At 35.7% G+C, this 14,888-nt stretch overlaps 2 protein-coding genes across 5 annotated transcripts; both read right to left on the reverse strand.

Moving 5' to 3' along the window:
* Window positions 1–317: 317 nt before the first annotated feature.
* On the reverse strand, window positions 318–8,704 carry LOC135626330 (kinesin-like protein KIN-13A). 2 transcript variants are annotated; one of them, XM_065131558.1, is made up of 13 exons: window positions 8,107–8,704; window positions 7,652–7,864; window positions 6,809–6,988; window positions 5,129–5,233; window positions 4,512–4,589; window positions 4,288–4,369; window positions 3,171–3,333; window positions 2,731–3,057; window positions 2,366–2,584; window positions 1,721–2,285; window positions 1,556–1,621; window positions 786–987; window positions 318–606 (listed from the first exon to the last, which is right to left on the reverse strand). In XM_065131558.1, exons 1-12 carry the CDS (start codon window positions 8,281–8,283, stop codon window positions 799–801), a joined length of 2,364 nt encoding a protein of 787 aa, XP_064987630.1. In that variant the 5' UTR covers window positions 8,284–8,704; the 3' UTR covers window positions 318–606; window positions 786–798. The 2 variants fall into 2 exon arrangements, with proteins under 2 accessions (XP_064987630.1, XP_064987629.1); XM_065131557.1 differs by having other exon boundaries at window positions 318–987.
* Window positions 8,705–10,494: 1,790 nt separating this feature from the next.
* LOC135626975 (translationally-controlled tumor protein homolog) lies at window positions 10,495–13,049 on the reverse strand. 3 transcript variants are annotated; one of them, XR_010492514.1, is made up of 5 exons: window positions 12,873–13,049; window positions 11,580–11,708; window positions 11,323–11,480; window positions 11,045–11,238; window positions 10,495–10,787 (listed from the first exon to the last, which is right to left on the reverse strand). XR_010492514.1 is itself a non-coding variant. In XM_065132855.1 (4 exons), exons 1-4 carry the CDS (start codon window positions 12,898–12,900, stop codon window positions 10,670–10,672), a joined length of 405 nt encoding a protein of 134 aa, XP_064988927.1. In that variant the 5' UTR covers window positions 12,901–13,042; the 3' UTR covers window positions 10,495–10,669. The 3 variants fall into 3 exon arrangements, 1 of the variants encoding a protein (XP_064988927.1); XR_010492513.1 differs by lacking the exon at window positions 11,045–11,238 and having other exon boundaries at window positions 12,873–13,037; XM_065132855.1 differs by lacking the exon at window positions 11,045–11,238 and having other exon boundaries at window positions 11,580–11,680; window positions 12,873–13,042.
* Between the last annotated feature and the right edge of the window lie 1,839 nt (window positions 13,050–14,888).

Genomic DNA, 14,888 nt, shown 5'->3' on the forward strand with positions numbered 1-14,888 from the left:
AATAGGAAGTATGCTTGCTTGACTCATCTAATATTCTAATTGATCTTGAATCTTGTAAATATAATGCCCAGAATGATCAGATTCTGAACACTGCCACACTGATGACTACAACGCTTCAAACTGAAAATACCAATCTTATGCTGATCTAGTGGATCAAATTGACACTGCCACACAAAAGCCTGCCTGATGCAATCCTATTACTTATGATTAACGACACAAAAAGACTTGTGCTTCAGGAAATGGGGATGTCAATGATGAGACTTTTCCAGCTTCCTACTACAGTTTGTGCTGTGCTATTATTGCAGTCAACACAGATCTTTGCGCACAAATCCTGTTATTTGAGAGGGCCAAAGAAATAAATACAGCAATCAATTCATGGGACTGCATGTCAGTTCCATTTTAAAACACTACCATCCAAATAATCGACTTCCAGCCAAAATAACCCCACCAAAGCAAAGCCCCCAATATCTAGACGACAGTGGATGGCTGCTCTTCACACATTCCATGCATCCCCAAGCACACGATATTCTCCCTCAATTGGAGGATAGTAAACCAGAAACGTGAGCAGCCAACTAGGAAACCCAAGTGGAACTCCTTCAAAGGCATCTGCATCAGTAGTAGATGGGAAGCAGACACACATCATGAAAAAAGACCTTCTGAAAGTTGGCATTGTTGGCCATGATGAATCACAATCCTTGTCATGGTATTCATGCTTGCGCTTATGTAGGAAGAGGACAAGATGAAAAACAGAAAGGTCACAAAGTGGCACGGTCAAGGGAGACTACCTCAGGCATGATATTACCGCAGCCCCAGCCCCTTCTTCCTGCTGAGAATCTCCTGTTCTTTCAGACGCTGTTGGAACCTTGCTAGACGTGCCTGTAGACTAACCAGACCCGCAGCTTTGCGTGACAGCACAAACCCTAGCTTTGCCACATAATCGTCGATGAAACTGCCTGGTTTGTCAACCTCTGCCAGCAAATCCATCTCCTGAAAAAATGTATATATAATTGTTGCTGAATAACCAAGACATATTTGGAATATCAAACAAAAGAAAATCAGCAGAGTACAGAAAAGATCTTGTTAGAGTTCTCCAGTGACAAAATCATCATTAGAAAAAATGCATATCAAGAGATGCCACACAAAAACAGAGAACACTTAATTTTCTGTTGTTTTCTGACTTTCTCGTCAGGATATAAAAACAACCAGACTAATGTCATATCAACTCCTACAGACCCTTCTTGATCCTACTAAAAGGCGAAGAGTTTTGTAGAACATCCTTACAATCATATGAACAAGCCACTTCAATATTCTGTCCACTAATCTCTTAAAATCATATGACTGAGTGTCCGATAAATGTTGTTTCCAACTAGTAAAATATTTCCAGCTAGTAAAATATCTAAATATTGAAGTTTAAAAAATAATCAAGATGTAGTTAAGAGAAGTCTTAGCTTCAATCTGTGTTAGAAATAAACCAAAAAATCTTATCGAACCACAGAATTACATAAAACATAAGATGCAATCAATTATATGCTGGAGATCGGGTGAAAACTCTTACTTCACGCACTATCTCAATTGTATTCTCAATTTCTCTTCTGTGAGCTGCTATTAGAGCCTCTTCTTCCTACAACAGCAGCAGTATAAACAAAATCAAAGACAAAAATTAAAAGGAAATATAGATTTAACACAACAGCAAGGAGGCAAAAAATGTAGAATTTTTAACCTCAAGTATTGCTTCAATTTCTTCATCATTACATGAAGATTCTTGATCATATTTTCTTGATGCATTGTCGGAAGCTGTATCATACATTTGTTGAGGATTATGACCAGTGGCAGTTAATTGGGGTCCACCATCTCTTTTTGACCAGTTGCTCCGTTTTTCAGATTTTTCTTCCCTAAAAGCTTTTCTGCGAGGTGGGGAGACCTTTGTCACCTTCTCTTCTTCTTGAAAATCAAATGAGTTCTGAACTGAATACAGTTTGTATCTGACACTCTCATGACTGGTCTTTAAGTCAACTTTTTCCATCTCTATTGAAACTGATGCTGGTGGGATTTCTTTTCCATTTCGAGTTCCATATGAGTTTCTATCAAGATCCAATGTAGAATTATATGAAATCCTTTCACTATTTTTCCTAGGCAATTCCACTGCTTTAGAATCTTGAATTTGCACAAGATCCTCAGGTTCAACAGAGAAAGGCAACAATGATGCTGATTCCTTGCCTGAAGAAACTAACGATGCAGCCACCTGATCTTTCTTGGAGTTCCCACTCTTGGAAAGACTTTTAACCCTGCTCAGTCAACAAGTCAATATTTAGCAAAACATTGTAATCAGAAAATCATATCCAGATAAATTATGTTACCACAGTACCTGTCAGCATATCTCAAGGTATTAAGTGTGTGTTCACAAGAGCCTGCATTTGGGGAAATGCATGAAATCATAACTGTCCTTGAGTTGCCAACAAAAGAGTCGCGGAGCACCTCAGTCAGCTTACTCCCTCTGAACGGGATATGAATTTGATCATTGTCAAGGGCACGGATACATTCCTTTAAAGCCAAAAGGCTCTTGTTTATTTCTGCACCCTCAATTCTGAAATAGACAACAAAATGCCAAATAAGGTGACAAAAGCTTCACAGAAAATCTAATATTTAGACAATTAAACATTATAAGCATTTTCAATTATCTTGCTTCCAAAAGCTAAAACCACCAACCAAGAGACTCCAAAATGTACAAACCGTGTTTGACGATCATTATCCGTCGTATCAGCACCACGCTCGCTTCCAGCAAGATCAATGAAAGAGATCTTCCCAACGATCTTACCACCTTTTCCACTACCTTCTTTCTGCCTTTTGGTGTCACTTACTTCTTTGTGCTGCTTAATGGCCAATTGCAAAATAGCATGTGATCGTGATGATTCTTCATTCGCTCCTGTAGAACCAGTACTCCGTGCAGCATTACCTTTTTCAATAAACTCCTTAACAACCTGAACATCGGAGACCTCAAACTCCTGCAATCCCACAATGCAAACTTGCTGTCTTCCATCTTCTCTCATTAAAAGTTTCCTGATAACATCATCAAAATTTCAATTTCTGTTTGTCATTGAAGTAAATATTACCTCAAATTGCATGGGGTTGCAATGATGTTAAAAAGAATTCAGAATTATAATAAGCCAAACCTCCTATCACACAGAAGATCAAACAGCTTCCCACCATAGATTTCAAAATAGCTAAGCCACAACTTGTATCTTTGATTGTGGTAAAACGGTTGGTGCAACATGCGAACCATGTCTTCAACAGCTCTGAGAGGTAAAGGTTGCATTGTATAGGTCTTGCCACTACCTATAAGCAAAATCAAACCGTATTAAACAGTTACAATGAGACCCACAAACCTGTAGAAAAAATATATAACCACACTGAATAGTCAACATGAGACACAGAAACCTGTCGTAAAGATTTGCATAAAATAAAAAATTTACATATTTCCATCAAGAAAATTAAAACTGCATTTTAACAAATTTCAATCCCCAAAAGAGTTAGTCTCAATATTTTGCATCATAGTTTTAATAAAAACACAATAGAGACTAATTTTGACTCAAGTTTTTAGTGAGAAAGGTATCAATTAATCAACCAGAGTTCACATTGGAGATTTAAGATGGAGCATCTCTACATGTGATAAGGTCCATAAAGATCTCATAGTAGTGGTTTCAATCAACCAAGAAGACCATGGGAAGGAGAACTATACCAGATATGAAAACTGGTTCATTAACGAAACATCTACTTAATTATTTTTTCATGAATTGATTTAAGAAAAGAAAACAGATGCATGTCAGAAATCTTAGGGTCTACATTAGCACATACATGTGATGAACCAAGACTTGAATGGACAGGCACACACCATAATAACTTTACATATTAAATATGTAAGAAATATGTGTGCAGGAATGTCAGTCCATCCTGCAAAAGGTTCAACAATTGAGAGTTCAAATGATAAAATTTAATCATTGGATCTCAAAATGGGTTCTCAACACTCATACTGAAGATGACTTAATTCTGAGGATTGTCAAGTCATTCAGTTTCAAATTAAATACTAATATTAAATTCTAGGAAAAAAGACACTTCAAATGGGTTGTAGGTAAGAAAGATAAAGAAAATGAAAAGAAAATAAAATACACAACCATCTCAAGAATAAATTAAACCACACATATTTATTAATAAAAAGATCTAACATAGTTAACAAGCTAAGCACTTTGAGTGTCATACAGTCAGTAATTTGCTCATAACGTTCCAATTTACCTGTTTGACCATATGCAAAGCATGTTGCTTTAGTCCGCTGAAAGATGGTTGGTATTATTGGCTCTACTGTCACACGATATACCTGTTTGAAACTTTCTAAACTTAGATACTTATAAACCATAAGGCAAATGTTATCACAATTGCATATAAAGTGGTCAGACAAACAACTCTAACAAACAAACCAACAAAATCATGTCAACAAGATAGCTGATAGATGGTGCTACCTCATCATTTGTAACATGCTCATCCAGGACAGCATCAAAACAAAACTCATGCTTTTCCACATATGCAGTCAAGTCCACCTACCATATTAAGATTGTGTCATTCACAAATATGTAACAAAAAGAAAATATCATATTTGGAACAATGCATGCAACTTCCCTGTTTGTACTTCAGGTAAAAGATATGAGGGATACATAGATGAGCAACCGATAAAACATGTAAATAATTGATTCTTTAAAAGATGGTAGTACTGAAAAGAATTTGAGTGACGAGAGAGAGAGAGAGAGAGAGTTTGTTTATAACTAATGAAGAAAATTGCAAATTTCCTTTTAGAGAAAAAGAGTCTAACATCAAAATATAGTGCAAATTTCATACTCAAGATATGAGCTTTCAGAACTCAGCAACATATTTACTTGGATCATGGTTTGACAAGGCATGCAGTAAAAGGACAAAATATGATTATTTTTGTACCCACATAAAATATGTACAAACCTCATTCATAGATTCAAACCTTTAATATAAATTAAGCATAAATCCATAACTTAGTGGAAATGAAAAGCATTAATATAAAAGATATATTATATCATCAATAAAAAAAACCTCATTCATAGATTCAAACCTTTAGCTTTGGCTCATGGACTGTTAAATAGGCATTATCATGAACAGTTACAATATCATCCTCCTTTCTAGATATCTCCTTTTTGTTCAAAGGTCTTTTGCGTACCTGAGAAGAATAAAAAGAAGTTGGGGGATTAACTGTCTTTTAGAAATGGCATTATGCATAGACAGGGTGAACAAAGGCATAATGGCATATTCTCTTCATCTTCAGATTCAAGCAATCTTCAACTGATGACAGAACATAGAAGTTTTAAGCAAGATGAGAATGTGTATATATAGTAGCTACATACATCAACATGGTGAACCAGTTTTCAAGAATTCAGATATAAAAGCTCTTAAGCACCTGTCTATTGTTTTAATTAAACTATGCATAATGCCAAAATATTAAAAAGTCTTAAGCAAGATAAACATATGTCAGTCTCAGAAACATGGACAAACCATCTAATGACTCGGGCCTGATGGGCTAACTGGCCTATCAACTTCGTTTAGTCTAAACCACTGACCAAAATGCTTAAGCTGAAGTTGATAGTAGTACACTCATCAGACTCTTATAAGTCAATCTTAATCCTGCCCACTTTCGATGTGGGACTAATCAGGGGTGTTACAATCACCCCCACTCAAAGGCTTGACGTCCTCGTCAAGCCCCAACATAACCCAGATCAAACCCTAGCATAGTGCATGTGAGGCGTAGCCCAGTGGTGGCTCCATGCCGTGACGAGTCCTCTGACTCCGTCTACAGGTAGCCCTTTCCTACTCGAGCCCCCTCACCATGCCCAAATGCTAGGTCGGCTCTGATACCAAATCTAATGACTCGGGCCTGATGGGCTAACTGGCCTATCAACTTCGTTTAGTCTAAACCACTGACCAAAATGCTTAAGCTGAAGTTGATAGTAGTACACTCATCAGACTCTTATAAGTCAATCTTAATCCTGCCCACTTTCGATGTGGGACTAATCAGGGGTGTTACAAACCATATCAGTATGAATCATACTTTCCATCTCAAAGTTTAAGATTTTGTTTGGATAAAACATTGGTAACCAAATTATCTATCCAAATGCAGAACTATTGGCAACCGAATATGCCCCATATTAATTGTTTAACATGTTTAACTTACAAAACCATTTTGCAGGAACCAATGTTAGAATCATCTTTGGTATAGTAGATATATAGTTCAATGTGTGATTACATAATACCATCATACTATCGTCTTTAGGTACTACATAGGAGAAAAAAATCTTTAGGTACTACAGAGGAGAAAAAAATCCCAAAAGTTTTGATACCAGAGAATTGCCTCAAATTTTAATATTAGAGAAATGATACTACAAGGATATTACCTTTACCTGATAGGTTGCTAAAGAATAAATCTAACATGATAAAAACCTGGACTTTTTCGAACTTTGCAACTCTTCTAAAATGTTTATTCTTTCTTATTCTGTCAAAAATAATACAATGAGAAAAGGTGTAAACAAAAATATATCCTTCTATGAGAAAATCAATTTGGTACTGATATGGTTGTTTCTTATTAAGGACAGGAATTGTTTATAGCATTTAGCATCATGGAATAAATATTAGACACAATTCCAAATTAACCACCAATTTTGTCATAGAAAATCATAATCTCCAAGGTGCAGAAGCATGAAAATAGCAAAACATGCAACGTATTTTCTATAATTTTACATACCACAACTTTAATCTTGGCAACATTACTCTCTTTTGTGCTGATCTCTCTTTTACTGTCTCCTTCTCTGGTATTGATATCAGGTGGCTCTTGTTGCCAGGCAGATGTTGTGTCACTTTCATTGTTCTCAACTCCTTTGGTAAGCAAGAATGGTGATGGCTCAAATTGTTCTGAGAAAACATGCTGCAAAGAAAGGACAAACCGAATTCTAACAAATTTTATAAAGAAAAATGCTACTTAGCATTCCCGATCATTTGCATTTTCAAACTAGTATCTTTCTATGATATGATATCCTTAAGTTTTGTAGAAAAATCATGAACCTTTCATCATCATTGATTATTTCTTCTCTTAGTTATCATTATATATACAAGACAGGAGAAAGGAGGAAAATTCTCTGAGTACAAGCCACATCTAAAGCATATTCATGTAAACACCACCAAATTATGAAATTCTGTTGTGATTACCTAAGATTGCAAGAAAATGATAGGGCCCATGATAAAAGTAACAGGTATATGATAATTGTTTTATTCCTATGCATCTCTTTATTTTTTTTATTTTTTCAGATCTTTTAGATTATCTTAGAGACACTATTAAAGGGTGATTGGATAGGAATGAAATGAGAGGAACATCTAAAGCATTTTCACATAGATGGTACTTTTAAATATCTCTAAGGGGATCATAGATCATCTTAAGTATGCAACAGATAATTCCGGTGAAAGATTAAAAATGGCTAAATAAATAGAATGGGCATAATAGATAAATTCTAAATCAATCAGCAAGCTAACACAAGTTCCAATTGAGTCAGTGGTTAATGAATTAGCGTGTTCAATATCTTAAGTACCATACCTCAGAAAGAAGCTCACTGTCATCCATAGCATGTAGATCCAAAAGGCCAGCCCCAAATTCCCCTCTAATCTCAGGTGAATAAGAGCCATCTTGTTGACCCATACTTAGTGCAGTTGGAGTATAGGACTCAGAGACTGATTCCCCACTAAAATTCATATTCCTTAAAAGCCTCAAGAGTTTATGCTTCTCCTCAGCTGTTTGTGGTGCGTACCCCTACAAATATCACCATTAAAACATTAAACACGTCATAGTTACCAGAATGTGCTAACTATGGGCAGCTCCTACAACATGATTGACGTTCCAAAAGAGAGATACGAAATTTTCCTAAACCAAACTTATCTTCGTGTCATTTTGGATCATAGAACAATTATATGAAAGAGCGAAAAGCTCAGATCTTGCTCTCCAACAAAGTGAGTACCGCTCAACAATCGACCAAGAAGAGGCTATATTGGTACCTGCATTAGACCGGGAAGGAAGCGTTGATCAGAGGATGCCATCGGCGAGGCCAGGTGCTGGAGCCCGGCGGACTGGAGCCACCGCGCCATGACCGCATCCCCGGCATCTCCGCCGGCGGCGTGGTCGTACAGGCCCGCCGAGGAGCCGGCGTGGCTCTGCTGCACCTGGCCACCCATGTGGCGCTGGAAACGGCGTTGGGGCGCCAACTTCGCGAGCTTCACAGCACGGCGACCACCACCAGCGATCTAAAAGACGAGCTAGATCTACCAAAAGCCCGGATCTCGAATGTCAATCATGGGAGCATCAAATTCAACGGAGATCCGATCAAAATACGAGGCAAATCTCGACGGGGACGGCCACAGAGGGATCGACGGATCGGAGGCTTCTTCACCAGATTCAGCATCCGATCCGAGAGGAACACCAGGGAGATTGGATGGAATGGAGTTAAGATCGGTCGATAACGAATTTGAGAACCCTAACCGAGGGAGCGTGAGAGGAAGAAGAGCGAGGCTTCGATCGCCGCCTGCGGAGGGGAGAAAACGAGGGTGTGTGCGAGAGGAGAGAGAAGGAAACGATGGAGGATGGGAGAGAGAGAGAGAGAGAGGGAGACGATTTAAATGGAAATTTTCTTTTCCGAATATTAGAAATTTATATCGGCGACACATTTTTTACCAACCTATATCTACTCAATAATAAACCTGACTTCTGATTGGAACGACTAAAATCAAAATACAGCGACCCCGCCAGCGGGGTCACCACCTCGGCAATCAGAATGAAGGTAAACAAGTGGATAAAGACAGAGAAATATTATGTTTCTCAAAATATCTTTGTTTCGAGATAAAAAAACGCTTTTTATTGGACGCTGTAACAGTGTTCTTTACGTTACGTGAACTATTTGAAAACATTATTACAAGAGACATGGTGCTTTCGTGAAGCTACAAAAAGCTCCCGGTTCTTCTACCCATCTCACGTCCATCTCAGACCACAGTACAATGAAAGATCTTTAAGGAAATAATTAGATGATGAGGGTAAAAAGAAGAAAATTTATAGGGATGTCTTCATTTTATTTGGTACCTTATTATTTGGGAAAATGATACTGTTTACCTTAATGAATCGTTAAATTTCTTATACACGTTTATAACCCCCTTAAAACATTTCAATTTCTTGGGTTTTTGTCCTATTATTGCATGAGAGTGACTTCTGTGGAACATTGCCATGACAGATTGTACAAAGCAGGAAGACAGTGAAATGCTACTGCATGTCCAAAATTCTGGAGCAAAAATATTTTTGATGAGGTGGGAGAAGGCGCAACTACAAAACACAGTGACTCAGTGACTGCAAGCAACAAATAGTTTCATCCCATCTGTTTTAACATGGAGTAGGTAGGGGCCATCGGTCAAATCTTGCAAGGTAAGATTAAGCCCCTCAATTCCTTGAAGAACAAATTTCACTGAGGACAAAAAAAAAAAGAGTAGCAGTGCATGATGATTTGATCTCATTATTTGATTTGAGAGTCCAATCAAAGCATACTAGATTGAAGGCCATCCTAGTTAGGTGGCAAATCCCTTTCAGAAGTCATACTTTGAACATAATCTGTTTGCAAATAATTATTTAGGAGTGTATATATATATATATATATATATATATATATATATATATATATATATATATATATATATATATATATATATATATATACACACATATATATATGTATATATGTGTATAGATAGATATATATATATATATATATATATATGTATATGTATATATATATGTATGTATATATATATACATATATGTATATGTATATATTTATACATATATATATACATATATATGTATATATATGTATACATATACATATATATAAATATATGTATACATATATATGTACACATATATATATGTGTACATATATATATGTGTACATATATATATATATATATACATATATATATGTATACATATATATATGTATATATATACATATGTATATATGTATATATGTATGTGTACATATATATATATATGTGTACATATATATATATATGTGTATATATATAAATATGTGTATATATACATATATATAAATATATGTATATATACATATATATATATATATGTATATATACATATATATATATATATATATATATGTATATATATATATGTACCACTGCGAATCATTTTATTAGGCTTCATCAAATATAAATGACAGTCACACAACAAATTGCCTTTGCACAAAATCTTCAAGCATCTGAAGTTCCCTGACATAACAAAAAGCAGCTTTCCTGCTCACAAACTGCACCACTGTTTAAACTGCAAACTAACACCATAACAAAAAGCATAATCAGTAGTAAGAAGGTAAAACTGAAGAGAAGAGATCATTTAATCCTCACCCACTCAAATCCTCATTAAAATAATTGAATTCCAGGTATTCATTTACATCATATAGTGACAGCATCTTGACATTTAACCACGCACAAACATTAAGGCCTCTAAAAGCTCAGATATAAAACTAGACTATAGTTTGTTCTTAGCTCTGGCTTCATCATATCCTTAGCACTTGACCTCCTTTAGACCGACGGCAAGGTACAGAAATGTTGGATCGGTTGCACCCTCCTTGTAGTAAGCAAAGACCATGCTGCCGTTGTCGTGCAGACTTTCACCTACAAAACTGCCAGATAATTGCTTGTCAGGTGAAGGGAAATTTGAAATGTGACACAGATACAAAATTTTAATTGAATTAAGCAATAATTACATGGCACAACAAAGATGATGAGCTTTAATTCTATTGCTAGAAGTCCTGTTTCCTATTAACTAACATCATTAAAGCTAGTAATGCTGATAAAAACAAGAAAATACAACACGGGCATCAGTTAGTGATGTGTATTATCAACAAGTAGTTAGACTCATTGAAAAGAGAAAACATACGTGATTTCCTTGTTGAGTTTATGATTATGCAATCAAGAAGAAATCCAAATTCCTCCCAAGGTAGGAAAAACCTAGAAGGTTGTATTGAAATGACAAGCTTCACTGTTGGAAATAATGTTCATCTGAGAGGCATTGATGCCAATATGCAGCAAAAACCGCCCTCCCAACCAGAGAATAGATTGATGAAAAAACAACTTTTAAAAGTATTAAAAAAATACAAACAAACACCTATAAAAAAAAGAAAATTGACAAATAATACTAAGAAAAGGTATCCTTACAATTGTAGGTCACTGAGCATGGAAAGCAAAATTTTGGTAGCTTGTTCGATGTGCTTCTTAAATAACTCTTGCTTCTCTGCTTCCAATTTAGGCATCAATAGCTTGATATAGTGCTTCATATATGTCACAAACTGCTTCTTGTTGAAAGAAGTTTGTCCCTGTCAATAACATGGCATAGCCAACAAATCTCCGTTAACACAAATTCATATGCACTTTTGAGATAAGAACACTAATAAGCAATAGAGTGGATGCTTAACCTGAAGCCTGAATGTGTCAACAATATCGATGACCTTCACTACAGAATCATCGACACTTTCATCTTCTTCCCCACCTTCATCCGAAGGGTTAGCACCAATGTCTGCATCTATAGCTCCTTTAACCACCCACTACCAATAATCACAAAAGAAAATTTCATAATAGACAATGCAAAAGTCTAGAAACTTTGCAGACTGTACATCACAGCTTGTTCCATAATAAAAGTATCTATGCTGGGAATACTTGAGCCATTTGATAGAATAAAAACAAGAACATAAGGATACAGAATATAAAAGTTGAGTTATATAACAGCACGAGAACAGAAAAAAAAGCTGAATACGGTAATTAGTCTATTTTTAATTTCTTTGAACGGAAACGAGCCTGAATGAAGCTCATCACCTAAAGCCATATAAATTATCATCAATGCATCAATCAAATGCAAAATTCAAATATAAGCATCCACACGGTTATATCAAATAGAATGGTTAAAATTTGGGTCAAAGGATTAAGCAATCAAACGTGGACATATCTGCACATAGATGTATACAAATTAAACTATAAGGAATTTGGATTTCACCAATGGGTACTATGTTTCTTTGTGGAGTGTGTGTGTGTGTGTGTGTATATATATATATATATATATATATATATATATATATATATATATATATATATATATATATATAATTTTTTGAGGGTGACAACAAACAACAGATTAGATTAAAAAAGAAAGAAAGAGAGGAAGCAGATGGAATTCACCAGCTAATTTTGAAGTACATGGCAACCAGCATTGGACATTGCCAGATCTACATAAACATGGATATATCAAAGAACTCAATGAGTGGAAAGGGTCGATGTAGCAACCTAAACCTACGACTCGACGAAACAACATGCAGTGGTACTCTTAATCTGTGGTCCCATAACCTCATAAGAGTATGTCGGTATGACATTAATGCCTAGTGTATCATCAACACGATATGACAGCCGAAATTGGAGCTTTATCTCGAAACCATGAGTTAAACAGACATTGTTTGAGCTGTTAGCCCTATCTTCTAAACAGACAACGGCCCCAATTGAAGCGCAAGCACACAAATTAATGAGAACTACAAGTAGAAAACAAAAAAGGACAATTAGGTTGCTTGGAAGATCCCAAAAGACCGAGCTTTTCCTCAATTCGAAGGTAATTTTAACTGCAAGCTACAAATTTTCAACCGAAAAAAGGATTTACGATCATCATACAGACAATGACGCCAAAGAAGAGAGAGTAAAAGAAAACGAACTGTGATCGTGCGTACCTGTGAGCAAATCCTGGTATACCAACATGATTTCGAGGAGCAACAACACTGAAGAGGAGAAGGATGACTCAATCGCGGTGCATGGAGCCGCTCAGCACAGGCATTATTTATTGACGTGGAGGATGTCCTTCTCTCGGCATCGATCTCCTTCGGCGGCCAGAACCCCGGTTGAACTAGATATCAATCTCGGACTGTCCGATCGTGATAATACACCGGGATGAACCAAACCGACGGCTAGATCGGCTTCAGAAGCGTAAACGTCTCGGAAATCTCGAATGGGGCGGGACGGCCAATCCAGGTAGATCCAACGGCCAATATATCGTCAAGTGAAGATCGAAGGGCCCTGATGCGCGTGCGCTACACGTATAATTCTGCTGTCCCACGGAATCAAAGTCCTCGGCTGGATTGACGGAGGAAAACACTTGCTCGATTCATTGGATGTTTGTGACCAAATCAATTACGGGTTTAATCGGTTTCTTTGGCTGGTGATGATGGCAACTTTAAATCCTCGTACCAATTTCTTGGTACTAGCACTGTGGCGGAAAAGAAAAGGTTAAAAGCCCCGATACATATATGGTTTGACAAGGCAAGCACATCAAGTTGGAAAATCTTCAAATAATATACGGAATATAAAAAAATATATCAGTTAAGAAAAATCATATCGATGTCAGAATCAGCTTGACGTTCTCTAAACATAAGAGTACAAAAGTGTTTCGAGATAGTTTCGGAATGGATATGAGGTGACTCCGATGTGAAAGTATCGGGCTCTCTAGATGATACATACGTTAAAGACCAATATCAAGAAAAATTTCTTGATATGATCCCTTCGACACTCAAATTAATCACCGAGATTCTTTTTGGATATAAATTTTTCTTAGGAAGATTACATTTTATACTAGATCTTGGACGTGACAACTTGTAATTGCTCCAACGTCTCCCTTTTCATGTTTTGTGTATGTGAACGAAAGGAGAGAGATAGCTTTGAACGATCTATCTTAAATTTTTATCCATATGAGTAAATGGGCAGTGGCCTAGACCTTTCTTCTTCTATTATAGTTTACATATAGTGTTTATAGTGCTTACATGTCAGATAATGATTGATCATTAATATATTCTCTATTAGCATCCAACAGAATTTTTTACGCTTAAATAAGAAGGTGTCTATTTAAAATGGAGTAAAAGAATAGGTTCCTTTTATATATAGCATTGAAATTACAGCCATTGTATTCTTTTTTTGACATGAATATTTTTAGTTCGACGACATCCTACATAATTTTAATGTTGATACTCACTCTCATTCATCATTTTTTTCATATGAGATATGTGACATAATATCAAAAAATTAGTTGAATTTATCTAAATTGTAATACTCCCTCGTAATAGTTGACTGCAAAGGTATATGATAGAAGGTTAGTTTTGAAAGCAAGTGATGAACGAGTCCTACGGTCTTAAACAAAAATGTATCACTCAAGCACTTCAACAAAGATAATAAAAAGATTTTTGTATAGTAAAATAAGAAAGATAATTACCGGTCTAATGTTGGATGCAAAGCTTCGCTATATATTGTAAGAGAATTAGACTATGTCTAAAATTTTCACTTAATGTCATTGATTAGTGCTCACATAGAGTAAAAAATATTGCTCTAAAAAGACTTTTATTTATTTGATCTGATTATTTGTCAAAGGGATGAAGGCTTTTAGAGAAGTATAGCTTAGAGTCCATTAACTAAACAATTTAATCTAAAATCGTCTTAAGAATCATATATTTTAATTACTGATAATATTATATGAAATTTCCTAATACTTCATCATATTTTTTTTATTATCAACTTCACTATCTTTTCGGTGAGTAGTATAGAGGTACAGTAATAAATATTGCATATTTTGGTAATTGATCGACTAATACTTATATAAACTTGAGTCCTCGTACAGTCGATAAGATTAATATAAAATCCAATGATATACTCTCTCATGACTTTTTAGCACTCTCAAAAAATCTTCAAAAGACCTTTGGTTA

Source organism: Musa acuminata, chromosome BXJ2-11 (assembly GCF_036884655.1).
Source record: "Musa acuminata AAA Group cultivar baxijiao chromosome BXJ2-11, Cavendish_Baxijiao_AAA, whole genome shotgun sequence".
Classification (NCBI taxonomy): domain Eukaryota; kingdom Viridiplantae; phylum Streptophyta; class Magnoliopsida; order Zingiberales; family Musaceae; genus Musa; species Musa acuminata.